The sequence below is a fragment of the Ipomoea triloba genome, chromosome 6 (assembly GCF_003576645.1).
Source record: "Ipomoea triloba cultivar NCNSP0323 chromosome 6, ASM357664v1".
Lineage (NCBI taxonomy): Eukaryota > Viridiplantae > Streptophyta > Magnoliopsida > Solanales > Convolvulaceae > Ipomoea > Ipomoea triloba.
In genome coordinates this window covers 4864995-4884239 of record NC_044921.1, presented here as the reverse complement: position 1 = coordinate 4884239, position 19245 = coordinate 4864995, and the positions used below count along the sequence as shown (strand labels likewise).

General features: G+C 36.1%; 3 protein-coding genes across 5 annotated transcripts; 1 reads left to right on the top strand and 2 right to left on the bottom strand.

Annotated features, from left to right (window-relative positions):
• Positions 1 to 306: 306 nt before the first annotated feature.
• On the bottom strand, positions 307 to 1472 carry LOC116023392 (protein FAR1-RELATED SEQUENCE 5-like). Its single transcript, XM_031264391.1, has 2 exons — positions 1324 to 1472; positions 307 to 809 (listed from the first exon to the last, which is right to left on the bottom strand). Exons 1-2 carry the CDS (start codon positions 1442 to 1444, stop codon positions 307 to 309), a joined length of 624 nt encoding a protein of 207 aa, XP_031120251.1. The 5' UTR covers positions 1445 to 1472.
• A 2402-nt stretch (positions 1473 to 3874) lies between these two features.
• LOC116021654 (disease resistance protein At4g27190-like) lies at positions 3875 to 8477 on the bottom strand. Of its 3 annotated transcripts, XM_031262111.1 has the most exons (4): positions 5448 to 8477; positions 5157 to 5364; positions 4367 to 4508; positions 3875 to 4062 (listed from the first exon to the last, which is right to left on the bottom strand). In XM_031262111.1, the coding sequence occupies exon 1, from the start codon at positions 8444 to 8446 to the stop codon at positions 5492 to 5494; it is 2955 nt and encodes a 984-aa protein (XP_031117971.1). In that variant the 5' UTR covers positions 8447 to 8477; the 3' UTR covers positions 3875 to 4062; positions 4367 to 4508; positions 5157 to 5364; positions 5448 to 5491. The 3 variants fall into 3 exon arrangements, with proteins under 3 accessions (XP_031117971.1, XP_031117973.1, XP_031117972.1); XM_031262113.1 differs by lacking the exon at positions 5157 to 5364; XM_031262112.1 differs by lacking the exon at positions 3875 to 4062 and having other exon boundaries at positions 4125 to 4508.
• A 3930-nt stretch (positions 8478 to 12407) lies between these two features.
• Positions 12408 to 16844, top strand: LOC116023391 (probable disease resistance protein At4g27220). Its single transcript, XM_031264389.1, has 2 exons — positions 12408 to 15197; positions 16765 to 16844. The coding sequence occupies exon 1, from the start codon at positions 12408 to 12410 to the stop codon at positions 14817 to 14819; it is 2412 nt and encodes an 803-aa protein (XP_031120249.1). The 3' UTR covers positions 14820 to 15197; positions 16765 to 16844.
• The last annotated feature ends 2401 nt before the right edge of the window (positions 16845 to 19245 follow it).

Below are 19245 nucleotides of genomic sequence, written 5' to 3'. Positions count from 1 at the left end.
ATACGAACGACTCAATCCTCTCGTTCAACAAAAAACCACATCCAAACATGACGTTCATACAGTGATGGTTCATACCAACGAATGGACCACAAATCATATCATATTTGTTAGTACGATACGTCGTATCGTGAACTAACAAATCTCCAAACAATTCATAGTCTCGCATCATTTTCCCATCTCTCCAAAAAAAGTTGCAGAACCTTGACTCATCATCCACTTCGAAATCAAAGAAAAAATCATTTTCACTTGACTGCCTTTGTCTAAATATTTCAATTAATGTATTTGAGTCGGTTCCATCCAAATTGTTCAATACATCAATGCACAGCGAGTTATATGCATCCCTGCTTGTAAAACCAACGAGTGGTGACCCCCTGATTGTGTTTTAAGAAACCGTAAACCATCAGCCACACAAACACCGCTCTTCTTCAAATCCTTTATGTAGGAAAGATGATTTCTAGACACTGATCTATGTGACCGTAGAAGATAACTCTTGGTCGTTGGAACAAACTCATGATTATGAAGCTTCTGGTGCTTTGTCACAGTCCACATCCCATTCCCATCTAAATCAAATTGAACAGATGCACGACAACCTGTCCGTACATCAACTTTTAAATAACTTCCATTTCTTAAAACCCTTTTAAACCCAGACTTTGAACAATTAAACTCCTTCATCTTCAATTGTTTTGTACCAGCACTATATCTTTGCTTACCCCTCCTCACACTAAAACCTAGCCTGAAAGCATAATCATTATAAACCTCATATGCTTCATCAATAGAACTCACTGACACCCCTAACAAGTCCTGATCAGCTGCAAAAACACAGTGTTTAAGTACTCCTACAGTCAATACACAGAATACATGCCTACAATACACATAGTGTATAACTAGAATACACAGAATATTGGAACCCCAAAACACAAAACACACATCACCTTGTGTTTACATTACAACTAACATGAATACACAAAACTCTCTAACCACAATACACATTGAATTCAAAGAATACACAAAATATTCACAAAAACACACAAAAATCCACCAGAATGACATTCGATAAACAAAACACAATAAACCCTCTGTTTTTACATACAACTACAATGAATACACAGAAACATTGCCTGAAATACTCACAGTTCATTAAAAGAATACACATAATATCCACACAAATACAGAAAACTCATCTTCTACCCTTCCAATCGCATATTTGTATCATAAAACAATCCTAAAACCAGTATCAAATAATCAAAACACACGAATCAAAGCATACGAATTCAATGATTTTCATAAAACACAAACAAAATCACAAAATCAAACATAAAAAACCTGGATTACGATCGCTTGAAAGAGCCAATCCAACCGGATCATCGCCTGAAATAGCCAATCCAACCGGATCATCGAGTTCTTCAGTCGCAACCACCTCCTGCTGCGAATTGACGCCTTGCATATCCTAATGCTTGAGAATCCAATAGCTACGACTGTATATTTGTTATTCGTGAGTTCACAAATCGGAGAAGAAAATCGCCATAACCGCCAAAACACAAACAATTCAAATTCACTGTTTTTTTTTTATATATATTAGGAAGTTAACGGAGGAAACGGACGTGATTCCCAAAATAACGCCCACTTACTGGCTAATGGACAAAACGACGTCGTTTTGATTCCTGGTGCACAATGCTACGTCCACCACGGTGCATGGTATAATTTGCCGTATTATAATAATTACCCATGATCACGAAGCAAAGTGGACTATGGTCCATGATATGATTTGCCATATATATTTGGGGAGATGAAATCTTAATTTAATAACAACATACCTCAGCCAAGTTGAGGTCGCCTGAAGCCTTTACATCCTTAACCACGTGTTTCAAAGTGTGATTGAAATTTTCAGAATCCCATTTTAGTTCATCCCACCAATGTTGGTCACCCTGTATCAATTGAATACTTTCCGCGCGCCATTTGGACAACAACCCAACCATTTCATCACCACCTGAGAAATGAAAGCCTTTCAAAAACACTTCATTTCTAATTGGATTATTCAAACAGGTAGTAAAATTAACACGAAAGCTTACGCTTTTAATTCTCTTGAACCAAGAAGTATGCTGGGTTGTGAGACGGGGAATATCTTTTAAGCCGCCTATGTAAAAGATATTTAATTGATTTAGGCATAGCAAATCCTCAAATGGTGCATTTGCCTCAATTGTATCCCTAGTTCCTCAATGGATGCCAGTATGCCACTACCTTCCATATTCAGAAACTCCAGCTTATGTAACTTGCAAATTTTTCTGGTCAGAATTTCTCTCAACTCAAGAGTTCAATATAGGAGTAATATCTTTAAGTTTGTTAGTTTTTCAAAGCCGGCTGGCAATTTAGCAATAGGAGTATTTGAAGTTTTCTCAGAGCTTCAACAGAAGGCAACTCATGTAGTGGAATTGCAATGTCTCAAAATGAGAGCTGGAAGTTCACAAAGTTCTTAACATTTGGAATCCTGGTAAAAATGAGTTAGGAACTTCATGAAGGCTCCCGTTACCTTGCAGAAACAAAGTTGTTATTTTTGGACATTGTATGTTGCAGACTGGCAAAAATGCTATTTTGCTATCAATAAAAGATACTCTCTTTACTTTGTCAGAACAACTCGATCAGCAGTTGATGATATCTACATCTCGTTAATTCCAGAACCGAAAATATATTTGTACCAATCCTCTGAGGATTTTGCTATCCATACGCCAACGTCACAAACTACATCATGCATCTTCACTTTATCAATGCCTACTGCACACTTTTCTAACAAACAACAGCTTATTAAGAAGAGTCAACGATGCGTTTTCTAATTGCTCATCAAGTAAACCTTCAGCTAGCCAATATTGGACTAGTCTCTGACTATGAGTTTCAAAGTCCTCTGGATACAAGCAGCAAAACAAAAAGCAAAATTTCAACTGCTCACATTTTAAAGAATCATAGCTCCACAGCCTCCACTCGAGGGGTTTATACACCTTTTCTTCAACACCTGGAATATGAGTAGACTTTGATTTCTGCAAGGCGTATAATGCACATTTTCACAATGCAACTCTATCTTTTTCTTCAATGATGCCCCTACTGTGATTAGTGCTAGGGGCAATCCATTGCATTCCTCAACGTGGTAATGGGGGCAACGAAAGTGAGATCAGAGACGGGGGCGCTGCTAGTTGAATGTAGAGAGCTCCTCAAACAGATCAGGAGCTCAAGGGTCTCACGCGTCCTAAGGGAAGGGAACTAATGTACGGACTATTTAGTCAATTTGGGCCAAGTGCGTGAGTGGGGTACAACGGTGGTGGAGCAGGCACCTGAAAGAATGGAGTACCTCCTAGCTCAAGAAGTGGTAGGAGCGCCAATGAGGATGAGATAGTCCCTGGGGCCTTATGGTCCCTCCAATGCACCCAACCCCCACCCCCCCACCCCCAAAAAAAAAAGGAAGTTAATACTACAAATGGTCCCTTAAGTACTAGTGTGGTACCAATTTTGAGTGCCAATGCTATGAATCGACAATAATGCCCTAGATTTGGATGATCATTTTACAAAATTTCTAATAGAGGACTATTGGCAAAAATTTGAAAGTCAAGGTATCATATTTAGGCAAATTGAAAGTCCAAAACCAAAATTGATACTATCCTAATAACTAAATGACTATTTGTGGTATTAACTCTTTTCCAATAATATCACAAAAAAGATAAATGGCCCAAGTCATTGATAACTTCTTCACATTCAATTCTACAAAACTGAAAATTTCATGTAATTTTGTATAAAACTTATTGATGTATGTAGTCAATTTTTTAACTTTATACAAAAAATAAATAAATAAAATCCAACTTAAGTTAAATTGGTTTACAATTTTATAGAATAATAAATCAAATTCATAAACGAGCTAATAGGTTTATTATCTTATGTTATTAAACATGGCAACTATACAAACAAAAAATAAAAATAAAAAAAAATAAAAAGTCTTTGTTCTACGGTATTCTATAAGAATTTTTAAAATATGGAAGGCTTTTGCGATTACCTGTAAGGCTGTAACGTCCTCTTTTCCCCCTGAAAAGCATCCATTATAATCAACAACTAATGTGTATAAATCACAAACTTTTAATCAAGAATTAATCCGTAAATCGATAGTTAATAATCATATAAATTACTCCAAAACTCATATTGTTCAATACATAATGTAAACATAAAACATAAGAGCAGGCACATATCAAGACACCCATAGCTATATACAATTATACATACATCCAAGTATCCAACCATTAAAATCCACTAATACACACATCAATCATAAATATAAGAATAAAATACAAAATAGTGGAAATTAAGAAAATGGAACAATTGAAAATCCTACCTGTAAAACAATCGAAAACATTCTCAATCTTGTCAACTATTATGGCTGGATTAGCCTTAGCAATTGCAATCCTCTTCACCCTCCATTATTGTAGTAAAAACACAGCTATAAACAGAGTAAAAGGTCTGCAAACTTCATTTTCCTGTAAAAATCAACGAATATAGTTTATAAAATAATGCAGTATGACATATAACTAGCTAACTCAATTAGATAGAAAAGTCTATTATAGGGATGGCAATTTGCGCCGTCCTCAACGGGGATCCCCATCCCCGAATAATTATTATAATTTAAAATTTTATATATATATATATATATATATATATATATATATATATATATAAACTTGAGTATTTTAATTTTTGAAATTAGGACTTAGGTTTTTAATTTTTTTTATTATTAAAAATTGCACTAATTTAACCCTTTAATTTGACTAGGAGTTGACCGAGGACAGGGATGAAGAATATTTCCAATTCCCTGCGGGGGACGGGGATGGGGTCAGTGTTGCGGGGGCACTCCCCACCCCCGCCCTGCCCCGTTGCCATCCCTACCCTCATCACTCAAAAAATTTGTTAAGCATTGCTCCAAAAAAATCGAATAAAATAATAATCCCAAAATGTTCTTCATAATCATCAAAGGTTTTGACCAAAACAAGATATTATACACTTCCAGGAAAATGAAGTATGAATAATAATGTAAATCAACTTTAATGAAGAATCCTAATTAAATACTAGTAAGATAAATATAGTGATTCGAATGGGAAAAAATAGCATTTGTATCAAGTTTTTCTTACACTGTTATGCATTTTTTTTCGTGACAAGGTAAACCTGCAACCACTATCCAAGGGTGTGGGGTAAATCCTGCTCTTGTGTGCGACTAACTCAATCGAGATGGTATTGGCAAGAATTGAGCTCGTGACCCATGATTCACCCACTTGGCCACTCCTTTCGGAGTTGTTATGCATATTTTAGATGATTGGAAGCAGGAGAGAGGAAGAATACCTATATTGTATATAAATTAGCCCAAACCCCCGAAGTATACTTAGGTAGGTAAAATAATCTTAATTTAATAACAACAAACATACCTGAGTCATGTTGAGGTAATCTGAACTCTGAAGCTTTTGCATCTCTAACTTTTCCATGCATTAAAGTGTGGTTGTAGATGCTCTTTGAAATTTTCAGTATCCCATTCCAGTTCATCCCACCAATCTTGGTCACCCTGTATCAATTGAATACTTTCTGCACTTTGCATACCAAGAGGCAGTTTCCCCAACATATTGCACTCTCTCACTTCAAGTTGTTCTAGACTTTCCCATGATACATTTGCATTGCATATTCCCTTTAGTGCAGGAAGTTCACACAAGAACAGAGTCCGAAGGTTCGGAACAATGTTGTCCTTAAGTGTGTTCATGAACACTTGTGTCAATTTCTCACATCCATCTATATAGATTGTTTCCAATTTTTCAAGCTTTTGGCGAGTTCCATCCATTACTAGTAGATTTTCCAAATCATCACAGTAATAAACTTCTATTTCTTTTAGCTTAGTGAAACCTAGCCCAAGAAAATTGCTGATACTTGAAAGGGTTTCCAATCCACTCACCGCAAAGAAACTAAGGAACTCTAAATTAGGTAACAAGTCCATTTGTACAACACATTTCCCCAAGGACGATGGTTTCCCAAATATGCAACAAGATTGGATACTTAGTTTCTTCAAGTTAACAAAGGGACCAAGGCTGGCACTATTTCTAACCAAGTTATCAAGCATGAGATCAACTTCCTCACATTTGTCAATACTAAAGCAAAGAGAATTTAGTAACGACAGCCCAACCATTTCATCACCTGAGAAATGAAGGCCTCTCAACAACACTTCATTTCCAATTTCACTACTCCAATATGCATTATGATCAACATGAAAACTAAACTTTTTAATTCTCTTGAACCAAGAAGTATGTTGGGTTGTGAAACAAGGAATGCTTTTTAAGTCTATGTATAAGACAATTAATTGGTTTAGGCATAGCAAATCCTCAAATGGTGCATTTGCCTCAATTGTATCCCTACTTCCCCATTGGATACCACTATCTTCCATATTCAGAAACTCCAGCTTATGTAACTTGCAAAATTTTCCAGTCAGAATTTCTCTCAACTGAAGGGTGCTAGCTAGAAGTAATATCTTTAAGTTTGTTAGTTTTTCAAAGCCGGCTGGCAATTTAGCAATAGGAGTAAAACTACAATCAAGTATTTGAAGTTTTCTCAGAACTTCAAGGGGAGGCAACTCATGTAGTAAATAGCAGTGTCTTAAAATGAGAGCTCGAAGTTCAAGAAGTTGAAGAAGAGAGTCAGGTAATGACATGATATTGCTTTTACTTAGGTCCAAAGTTGTTAACATTTGGAATCCTTGTAAAAATGAGTTAGGAACTTCATGAAGGCTCCAGTTACCTAGCAGAAACAAAGTTGTTGTTTCTGGACATTGTATGGTGCAGTCTGGCAAAAATGCTATTTTGCTATGCATAAAAGATACTCTCTTCACTTTGTCAGAACAACTCAATAGTTGCTGTGAGATCTGCATCTCGGTAATTCCAGAATTGATAATAGATTTGCACCAGTCTTCTGAAGATTTTGCTATCCATACCCCAACATCACGAACTACATCATGCATCTTCACTTTATCAATGCCTACTGCACACTTTTCTAACAAACAAGAGCTTATTAAGCAGTCAACAATGCGTTTAACATCATTTTGTAATTGCTCATAGTTTTGGTGCTCATCAAGTAAACCTTCAGCTAGCCAATATTGGACTAGTCTATCAGTATCAATTTCAAAATCCTCTGGATACAAGCAGCAAAACAAAAAGCAAGATTTCAACTGCTCACCTTTTAAAGAATCATAGCTCCACTTGAGGGGTTTATACACCTTTTCTTCAACACCTTGAATATGAGTAGGCTCTGATTTCTGCAAGGCGTCTAATGCACCTTTCCACAGTGCAACCTCTGTCTTTTTCCTCAATGATGCCCCTACTGTGATTAGTGCTAGGGGCAATCCATTGCATTCCTCAACAATGGCCTTTGCCAACGGCTTAATTTGGTCATCATTGATCACTTCTTCCCCCACTCTCTGAGAAAATAACTCCCAAGCTTCTTCATCACTCAAACCACCTATTTCGAACTCAATATCAGTAGACATTTCTTGGCATACATGAAAATTTCGAGTGGTTAGTATGACCTTGCTACCAATATCGTCTTCAAGTGGAGGAATACCTACAGCATTCAGATCAACTCCTTCCCATATATCATCAAGAATTAAGAGAAATCTTTTTCCCTTAAGTTTGTTGTACAAACGACTGGCTGCCCTCTCTTCACTCTCTTCTTTATTCATTGCCAAATGCAAACGCTTAGCAATTTTTGATTGGATGATTTCTACAGTTGCATTTTGAGACACAACAACCCATATTACAATGTCGAAATCCTGATTTGTTGGGTCCTTACTGAGCTCATTGTTCACATTCTTGACCAAAGTAGTTTTACCCACACCTCCCATGCCACATACCCCAATCATCTTAGCCTTTTCATTTCTCATCAGCAAACCCTTCAGCTTCTCCAAATTTCTTTTTGCTGTTGCTTGACCTTCGAATAATGTTGCTTGGGGAATATACTCGACTGTTTTAGGCACAGGATTAACCCCCACTATGTTGTTCTCAAAGGCTCTGCCATCTCCAATCAGTTTTTTAACTTTCACCCGCCCTTTCGCTATATTTTTGCTCAATTGGCAATCCAGTGAACACATGCAACCAGAGGCACCATTAGTATTGCCATTCCGTGTAATAGTTGACCGCACAGAATCAAACTCATTCTGCAATTTTTCAACCCTCTTCAACCAATCTCGCACTTGAGTTCTTGGTAAGTGTTGCTGCAGCTCATCATCATCTAGGAGCTGCTTGAGTTCCAATAGAGCTTCCATGTTTTTCTCAAAATCCTTGTAATTTGAATGGATCTTCAAAACATTCTTAATCCTAACATAGATGGATCTGAATAGAAATCTAAAAGGCTCGGTTAGAGCTGAACCAACAACTGCCCCCACCACTTCCATGTCAAATTACCGAATACAAAAGAAATTCAAGATTTACTGAAAAATTTGAGAGACTTTTTTTTTTTAGTGAAACTCACCGGAGAATAGAATATTGAGGGGCAAGACAAAGTCGTACCGGACTGCAGTAGTCTTACTGAAGAATGCATTTCCTAATACTTTACCAATACTTTACTTGGGCGACACCGCTGTGAAAAAAAAAAAATTAAAAAAGAAGTCAACCAGAAAAATATTGGTGTTTTGTTTTTTTAATTATTAACTCTGTTAGAACGTAGCATTTGTTCAAAACTACTTTTTCAATCAAATAAAGTAGAAATAATCAATCCTTCACTGAAACTTGAACTCACCTCTGTCATGTGAGAGTGCAACCAAATGATACTAAACCACAAGATCTTTGGTTATATAGAACCGATGCCCGTATGTTATTATCTCTGAAATTTTCAAATTTAAGTCAAAATCTCCTAAATTCCTTATAAAACATATCATTCCTTATTTCTCTCTCTCTATAATCGCTACAAATCTCCTTCTCTCAGTTTATAGCCGCTCTCAAATCTCCTTCTCTCTATAATCGCTCGCAACCGGATTACCTCAGATCATTTTCAAAGTTCAGCACCACCGCCTCTGCAAAACTATACGTAGGTAACTTCTTTCGTCTCTTTTCTTGGTAGGATTTAAACCTTCAAAACCTCTGCGACCTGCAGTGGAAGCTAGCTACATATATTTATGATGGAGGAATCCATATCCATTGAAGAAGAGCTGCATGATGATGAGCCTTCGTCATCGCCGGAGATTGATTCGGTATACGAGTTTGATGCGCCTCAATTCTTTGATTTCACTCGACTGGAGTCTCCTTCCCAAGCTGGACTGTCGTCGATCGATGGTTCCAACTTCCAAGACGCCGGATATTACCCACCTTCTCGTAAGAATAACAAATATGTAGCTGCCGTTAGTTTACCGGTTTGCGAATATAATGAATTGAATGTTGGCATGCCGCCATTAGTTTACTGGTCTCAGGATATTTGCAAATCTCCTACTCTCCACGGAAGCAGCCACCGTTTTCGAAAGCTTTTTACAGTATTTTTTAATTAAAACTAACGCCGTATCTCTGTTTAAAAACAAAAACAAAAAAAAAAAAAAGACATATGGCGTCAGTTTTTTGAAAAAAACCGACGCCGTATCTCTATTTAAAAAAAATGACATACAACGTCGATTTTGTGAAAAAACTGACGTTGTATGTACTTATTTAAAAAATTAAAAATAATATATGACGTTTTTTTTAAAATCGACGTTGTATAATTTATTTATAACGTTCGCCAGAACTACGTCGGAAAAAAACCGACATCGTATGTCTAAAATAACCGAAGTTAAAAGGTATTTTTGTAGTAGTCTTGTTACAAATCAAGACATAAATACTAGCAGTTACAAATCATGTCATAATCATCATAATAATGTCCATAAATAATAATTTTATAACACTCCCCCTTGGACATTATTTTGCTATTATCATGCCGCGTTAAAAACTCACTAGGAAAAATCCTATGGGAAAAAACCTAGTCGAGAAAAGAGTACACGATATATGAATAATGCATGTGTTGTTTTGGTTGCCTCAAAAACTTAGGCTAAGAAAAACCTAGTGGGGAAAAACTTAGCTAAAGAAAAATAGTACAATCATAAGTCTTTCGCGACATAATCTTCAGGATTAATGATTTATTTACAACCTTTCCTATTGATATTATTATTCGTAAGTCCGTAAGAAACCAGGACGGGGAAAGATAAACATGGGAAAAAGGTAAAGAAGCAACCCACGCGAGCTGCGCCTTTAGGAAGCAAATTAGCCCGGCCTAAGGCCTTTAGGCTGGACCATGTGTCGACCGGGACGAGCTAGCCCTTCATCGCCACTACAACGATTTCTAAAGGCGAGTCCGCCACCAAGTCAGGCTTCCCATCCAAGCGATAAAAGCTCGGATGCCAACGAAGAGGAAAAGGAAAGGCATCTTGGGGGTCGGAGGGTTTGACGAAAAAGAAGCCATTTTTCCCGCCGTTGGGATATTCGCACGAAGGTAGAGGGGGGCTTGCCGACCTGGGCCTTTAGGCTGGACCATGTGTCGACCGGGACGAGCTAGCCGGCCTTTAGGCTGGACCATGTGTCGACCGGGACGAGCTAGCCCTTCATCGCCACTACAACGATTTCTAAAGGCGAGTCCGCCACCAAGTCAGGCTTCCCATCCAAGCGATAAAAGCTCGGATGCCAACGAAGAGGAAAAGGAAAGGCATCTTGGGGGTCGGAGGGTTTGACGAAAAAGAAGCCATTTTTCCCGCCGTTGGGATATTCGCACGAAGGTAGAGGGGGGCTTGCCGACCTGGGCCTTTAGGCTGGACCATGTGTCGACCGGGACGAGCTAGCCCTTCATCGCCACTACAACGATTTCTAAAGGCGAGTCCGCCACCAAGTCAGGCTTCCCATCCAAGCGATAAAAGCTCGGATGCCAACGAAGAGGAAAAGGAAAGGCATCTTGGGGGTCGGAGGGTTTGACGAAAAAGAAGCCATTTTTCCCGCCGTTGGGATATTCGCACGAAGGTAGAGGGGGGCTTGCCGACCTGGGATGGTCATCTATACGTTTCTCAGCCTGTTGAAGCACAAAGAGTCAATTTCGATATCTCTTCCACTGAGGCTCGAACTCATGACATTTCACTTGAGGGAGGCCACTACATGCCATTTGAGCACAAGGTGCTTGGCACTTGGGATTTAATTAATTTCTCTTCAAAATACTTTTTTTTTTCAATCTACATGAATGAATTTATATGGCCATATATTTTGGACGAAAAAACAAAAGACTTGTGGACAATATTTCAATGATAGAGGCAATATAAATGACGAAGATACTTTTGTGGCAATTTTACATTTAGTCACATATTATTAGTTTTTTCATGTAACACCTCAAACTATCATATTTTGAACACGAGTTAATTACCGAAATGGTCAATTGACTATTGCGAAATTAACAATTTGGTCCTTGACTATTTTTTTGACCAATTAAGTCTTAACTTTAAAAATCCTAACCAATTTGATCCTCTGTTTGTTTTGCTGTTAGACATCCGTTAACTCGGGATCAATTGATAATTCTGCTATAGTCAATGAACCATTTCAGCAATTAACTTTTTGGAGAAAATGGTGCATGTGATGGCTGAAATGGTCATTTGGCTATAGCAAAATTACCAATTTGGTCATGAGTTAACGGATGTCTAACGGCAAAACAAACGGAAAACCAAATTGGTTAAAATTTTTAAAATTGATGGACTTAATTGTTCAAAAAAATATAATTAACGATCAAATCGATAATTTCGTTATTGTCAATGCACAATTTCGATAATTAACTCTTTGAACACTTTTGGTCTTTCTATAATTCTTTTCACGAAATTCTATTTTAGGCAAAAGTAAATTGCCACGTAATCATGGCCGACAACAATATCAATGTTTGATTTCGAGCTTTGCAGTTGTTCAATAATTCCATCCCAAGTGGAATATTTGTTTGGAAAATGATATATGTAGTCCAAAGACACTAAAACTCACGTCATGTGTCTTGATTTTATTAGAGGAAGATAAAAAAAAATGGTGGACCGCATTATTTTGAATGAATCAAAAGATGACATGTAAGCATGGAGTAAAAAATAGAATAGGATGTGGGAGAACCTGTAGTATTACTATATTTGTATTTGTTTTAAATATAGTTAAAGTAGGGTAGGCCATAGTGTCACAAGACAAAACCAATAACTATTTTAATAAAAAATTGTAGACTTTTGCTTAGCTTTCTCCTTCTGGTGTTGGCCAAGTGAATTATTAATAATCAATGTGGATGCTCTAAGGCAAATTGGTCATTTGGTCCCACCGTGCTTTGAATAATCAACTGAATGGGAGGAGTGAATTATTGGTGTAAACGCGGAACCGAAAGGACAGAGCTAAGAAATGCAGACTGTAATTGACATCCACAAACTGTCTTTCCTATCAACATTCTTGCTTAATCATTCTTCTGTAATTTCAGTTCAAAAAAAAAATGAAAAGTTGCAGAATGAATTCAATTCTGTGCAGTCAACTATAACAACAAATGACAATACAACTGGTGCCTCTGGTTGCGTGCGTTCACTTGGTTTTCGGTTGAGCAACAGAATAGTGAAAGGGCTTGTGGAAGTAAAACAACTGATTGGAGATGGCAGAGCCTTTGAGGACAAAATAGTGGGGGTTAATCCTGTGCCTAATGCAGTTGAGTATATTCCTGCACCATTTGTCGAAGCTCAACCAACAGCAAAAAGAAATCTGGACAAGATGATGGGTTTGCTGAAGAGAAATGAAAAGGCTAAGACGATTGGGGTATGGGGCATGGGAGGAGCGGGGAAAACTACTTTAGTCAAGAATGTGAACAATGAGCTCAGTAAGGACCCAACAAATCAGGTTTTCGACATTGTAATATGGGTTGTTGTGTCTCAAAATGCATCTGTAGAAATCATCCAATCAAAAATTGCTACGCGATTGCAAGTGACAATAAACAAAGAGAGCGCAGCCAGTTATTTGTACAACAAACTTAAGGGAAAAAGATTTCTCTTAATTCTTGATGATATATGGGAAGGAGTTGATCTGAATGATGTAGGTATTCCTCCACTTGAAGACCATGATAGCAAGGTCATACTAACCACTCGAAATTTCCATGTATGCCAAGAAATGTCTACTGATACTGAGTTCGAAATAGGTCGTTTGAGTGATGAAGAAGCTTGGAAGTTATTTTCTGAGAAAGTGGGGGAAGAAGTGGTGAATGATGACCAAATTAAGGCGTCGGCAAAGGCCATTGTTGAGGAATGCGATGGATTGCCCCTAGCACTAATCATTATAGGGGCATCATTGAGGAAAAAGACAGAGGTTGCACTGTGGAAAAGTGCATTATACGCCTTACAGAAATCAGAGCCTACTCATATTCATGGTGTTGAAGAAAAGGTGTATAAACCCCTCAAGTGGAGCTATGATTCTTTAAAAGTTAAGCAGTTGAAATCTTGCTTTTTGTTTTGCTGCTTGTATCCAGAGGACTTTGAAATTGATACTGGTAGACTAGTTCATTATTGGCTAGCTGAAGGTTTACTTGATGAGCAACAAAACTATGAGCAATTAGAAAATGATGTTAAACGCATTGTTGACTGCTTAATAGGCTCTTGTTTGTTAGAAAAGTGTGCAGTGGGCATTGACAAAGTGAAGATGCATGATGTAGTTCGTGATGTTGGGGTATGGATAGCAAAATCTTCAGAAGACTGGTGCAAATCTATTATCAATTCTGGAATTACCGAGATGCAGATCTCACAGCAACTATTGAGTTGTTCTGACAAAGTGAAGAGAGTATCTTTTATGAATAGCAAAATAGCATTTTTGCCAGACTGCAGCATACATTGTCCAGAAACAACAGCTTTGATTCTGCAAGGTAATAGGGGCCTTCATGAACTTCCTAACCCATTTTTACAAGGATTCCAAATGTTAACAACTTTGGACCTAAGTAAAACTAATATCATGTTATTACCTGACTCTCTTCTTCAACTTGGTGAACTTCAAGCTCTCATTTTAAGACACTGCCAGTCAATACGTGAGTTGCCTCCCCTTGAAGCTCTGAGAAAACTGCAAATACTTGATTGTAGTTTTACTACTATAGCTAAATTGCCAGTCGGCTTTGAAACGTTGGCAAACTTAAAGATATTACTCCTAGAAGAAACTCCTAAGTTGAGAGAAATTCCTACTGGAATATTTTGCAAGTTACATAAGCTGGAGTTTCTTAGTATGGAAGGCAGTGGTATCCGATGGGGAACTAGGGATACAATTGAGGCAAATGCACCAATTGAAGATTTGCTATGCCTAAACCAATTAATTGTCTTATACATACATTTCAAAAGCATTCGTTGTTTCACAACCCAGCATACTTCTTGGTTCAAGAGAATTAAAAAGTTTAGATTTCATGTTAATGATCATAGTGCATATTGGCCTAGTCAAATTGAAAATGAAGTGTTATTGAAAGGCCTTCATTTCTCAGGTGATGAAATGGTTGGGTGGTTGTTACTAAATGCTCTTTCCTTTGGTATTGTGCATTGTGAGAAAGTGGATCTCATGCTTGATAGCTTGGTAAGAAATAGTGCCAGCCTTGGTCCCTTTGTTAACTTGAAGAAACTAAGTATCATATATTGTTGCATATTTGGGAAACCATTGTCCTTGGGGAGATGCGATGAACAAATAGACTTGTTACCTAATTTAGAGTTCCTTAGTTTAAGTGGGGTGAGCGGATTGGAAAGCCTTTCAAGTTTCAACAATTTTCTTGGACTAGGTTTCAAGTTAGTTCCTGTTGGGATTTGAAGAGTCTACTAGTAATGGATGGAACTCTTCAAAAGCTTGATAAAGTGGAAAAAATCAGTATAAATGGATGTATGAAATTGACACAAGTGTTCAAGAACACACTTATGGACAACATTGTTCCAAACCTTCGGACCCTGAAATTGCTTACTCTTCCCGCACTAAAGAGAATATGCAATGCAAATGTATCATGGAAAAGTCTAGAACAACTTGAAGTGGGAGAGTGCAATATGTTGGGAAAACTGCCTCTTGGTATGCAAAGTGCAGAAAGTATTGAGTCTATATTGGGTGACCAACATTGGTGGGATGCACTAGAATGGGATTCTGAAAATTTCAAAGAGCATCTACAACCACACTTTAAAACACCTCAACATGGCTAAGGTATGTTGACCATGCTCCACTTTACTTTGGGGATCATACATCATTATTATAATACTATTGTTTCATTAAGAGATAGTATTGATCATGTTCTTTATTATAATCCGATAAGTTCATGGAGTTGACATTAATTTGCGTATATTATTCCTTTTTTTTTTATATAAATAAAATCGATGTTATAATATATATTATTTAAAATATCTCATTAAGATTTTTTGAATGATACTCATATTAATATATTTTGGGTCTTAGTTATTCATTGATGGACTGACAATATTGATATAGTGAACCTTCTGCATTATGAAAATGAACCTCCAATGCGTATTCTTCTAATTAATCTATTTTAGATTTAGTATTATGATGTAGTTGCATTATTATTACAAATATTAACATTCAGTATTGTAAAAATGAACAACCAATATTGTGAAAATGAACCTACAAAGTTTCATTAATGAATCTATTTGACATGTCAATTGTGAAAACCTACAATTGTGAAAATGAACATGTGATATTTTGAAAACGAACTTGTAGTATTGTGAATATGAACTTTTCGTTTTTGTCTAATGAACTTATTTAATGTTTATCAGTATAATGATATATTTGTATTAGTATGTTAAAAATAAACCTATAGTATTTTAAAAATGAACCACTAGTATATTGAAAACGAATTGAACCTAATATAGTGATGACTTAATGTAATACGGAGTAGTATATTAATTTAAATTATTGCCAAGAACCTTGTGGTCCAGTGGCATCAAACCCTTTCCTTTATACGGGAGGTGGTGGGTTTGAGCCTCAGTGGAGTCAATACTGACTCACAGACATTGCATTCTAATGGAGTTAGTAGTATTTAAAAAAAATATATTAATATGGTTTCATTTTACAAATTTTTATAAATTAGAGATTTTTTTTGAAGATATAAATTAGAGATTTTTTTTGAAGATATAAATTAGAGATTTTTAAAAATATACTTTTAAATATTAATTTTGTTTGAATAAAAAGAAAAAAAAAATAAACTTCATCTGAATGAATATTTGCACTTAAGGGGGTAGAAATAGCAACACCTAATTCATTTACTTCTCTCCTGTTTCAAATCGTCTAAAATATGCATAACTCTGAATGGATAGCCAATTGAATGAATTATAGGTCACGTGTTAAATCCTCCTACTCGATTAATGATAGAGTTGAAATTTTTAAAGTAACTATCAATAACCAAGCCTTTCAACTAAATTAGTAAGATAACAAGTTTGATATGAAGAGGAGTTAAAGCTCGATTTTCAAAAAAAAAATGAGCTCTAATGTTAGCAATAATTGAGGGAACAAATTTACAAAAATCAAAAGCGGGATCCGAAATTTCCATACTATTGAGGAGTCAAAAGTTAGATTTTTCCTACTATTTATTTAGGATTCTTCACTAAAGTTGATGATTTACATTATTATTCATATTTCATTTTCATGGAAGTGTATAAAATCTGGTTTTGGTCAAAATATTTGATGATTATCAAGAATATTTTGGGATGATTACTTTATTCAATTATTTTGAAACAATGTTTAACAATTATCATTACAGCAAACTGGACACTTAGTGGCGGTATGGATGTGGGAGCATCAACTCCTTTCCTGTGGGCTTTTGAGGAGCGGGAGTTTCGGTCCGGTGGATAATTATCAAGAATATATATTCAACTTTTGTATCTAATTGTCACATTATCAAGAATATATATTCAACTTTTGTATCTAATTTTCACATTTATGTTCGGTTTAGAAACCTGAGAAATGAATTCTGAAATTTATTAATTTTCAAATTTTGGGGCATTCGGGTATTAAAAGAAAATAAAATTAAAGAAAATTATTTATTCTGGTCAACGAAAAATGTCTTTTTAGATTTTTAGTAGAAATGTATTTTTCTCATTTTTTTTTTATTTTCTGGTCTCCAACATTTTTTTCAAGCTAGTTTCCGAATAATTATTACTATCATCACCACATTAATTATTATTATTATTATTATTATATAAAAAATAATATGTTCATTTTCAGAAAAAAATGAATCAAACAAAAAAATACAATTTCTTTACTTTCAGCCAAAAAGAAAAACAAATTTTTTATTTTTCGTCCAACGCCAGCAAATTAAAACATTTTTCAAAAACTAAGTCATATTTAAAAAAATTCAAAAAATATATTTTAAGTTTCCAAATGGACCGTTAATTAGCTAGAGTCCTAGTGTCGTATGTGATACTGCATTATTCTGTAGTTAACTATATTCTTTGATTTTTACAGGAAAACAAATTAAGTTTATAGACCTTTTACTCTGTACATAGCTATGCTTTTACAACAAGAGTGGAGGGTGCAGACTGCATAGGATTGCAATTGCTAAGGCTAATCTAGTCATAGTAGTTGACACGATTGAGAATGTTTTCGATTATTTTACTGAGGATTTTCAATTGTTCCATATTCTTAATTTTCAGTGTTTTTGTATTTTATTCTTATACTTATGTTTTATGTGTGTATTAGTGGATTTTAATGGTTGGATGTATGTATATAGCTATGGGTGTATTGATATGTGTCTTTGCTCTCATGTTCTATGTTTATATTGTTTATTGAATAATATGAGTTTTTGAGTGATTTATATGATTATTCACTCTAAATTTACGGATTAATTATTGATTAATATTGTGATATATTTATACAATATTAGTTGTTGATTATAATGGATGCTTTTCAAGGGGAAAGAAGGGGGAAATTATACTGTGCACCACGGTGCACATAGCAATGTGCACCACGTACCTAAACGACGTCGTTTTGAACATTGTAAATTAATCGTCCGTTTTTTTTGAAAATCATGTTTCCCGTTTCGGCCGGTCTCTGTATTTATGTTAATATTCTGTATATTCTAGGCAATCATTTTGTGTATTCTAGGGAACCGTTCTGTGTATTATATGCAACCGTTATGTGTATTCATGTTAGTAACACTTCATGTTAGTAACACATGTTGTGATTTCATGTTAGTAACACATGTTGTGATGTCTTTGTGCATTCGAATATTTAGGAGGATGAGTTCTGTGTATTTTGTGTAAATATTATGTGTATTCATGTTATTAACACAAGTTGTGATGTGTTTGTGCATTCGAATGTTAGGAGGATGAGTTCTGTGTATTTTGCGTCAATATTCTGTGTATTATGGGCAAATATTCTGTGTATTCTAGGCAAACGTTCTGTGTATTCTATATAATGATTATGTGTATTATAGATAATGAATTCCCTGTAGTCATTCGCGTCCACTAACATCTGTGTATTTTGTGTCAATATTCTGTGTATTCTAGGCAAACGTTCTGTGTATTATAGATAATGATTATGTGTATTATAGATAATGAATTCCCTGAGTCATTCGCATCCGCGTCTATTAACACCGAAACGACGTCGTTTTACGTACGTGGTGCACATTGCTATGTGCACTGTGGTGCAGGGTATAACGATTGGAAAGAAGGACGTTAGGGTAACCCAAAAGCCTGATTGCCAAATGCGCTCTCTTCACTCTCTTCTTTATTCATTGCCAAATGCAATCACTTAGCAATTTTTGATCGCATGATTTCTACAGTTGCATTTTTAGACACAACAACCCATATTACAATGTTGAAATCCTGATTTGTTGGGTCCTTACTGAGCAGGTTACCAGCACACGATGAACAAGGCAACGGTGGGATCGGAGCTGTCCTTCTCTCTTCAGCTGGTGATTTCTTGGCTGCTATGAATGGCGCTATCTTAATTGGCTGAAGGATCGCAGCGTGAACTCAATTCGTTTGTACACCGATGTTTCTTCACTTCTCCGATCCCTTTCCTGATCGAGCTCCGATCATATGTTGGCATTGCCAATAGTGACTCTAGGAATTTTTTACGTGCTTTTCATATATAGTTGTTCTATTTCTTTAGTTTCTAGAACCTCTAATATGTTAGCTCACTTTTTACCTGCCTACAGCAACCTATTCCCAGGCTAACTCTCTATTTTGGGACTCCCGTCCCACTGATTTTGTCTCTGCTTTATTACAGTACTTAATGC

Excerpts from the sequence above, each read along its gene's own strand:
- LOC116023392 (XM_031264391.1), bottom strand. The coding sequence starts at position 1,444 with ATGCAAGGCGTCAATTCGCAGCAGGAGGTGGTTGCGACTGAAGAACTC. Across the intron at positions 810-1,323 it reads TTCAAGCGATCGTAATCCAG|CTGATCAGGACTTGTTAGGG; the intron begins GTTTTTTATGTT and ends GTGTTTTTGCAG.
- LOC116021654 (XM_031262111.1), bottom strand. The coding sequence starts at position 8,446 with ATGGAAGTGGTGGGGGCAGTTGTTGGTTCAGCTCTAACCGAGCCTTTT.
- LOC116023391 (XM_031264389.1), top strand. The coding sequence starts at position 12,408 with ATGCAGACTGTAATTGACATCCACAAACTGTCTTTCCTATCAACATTC.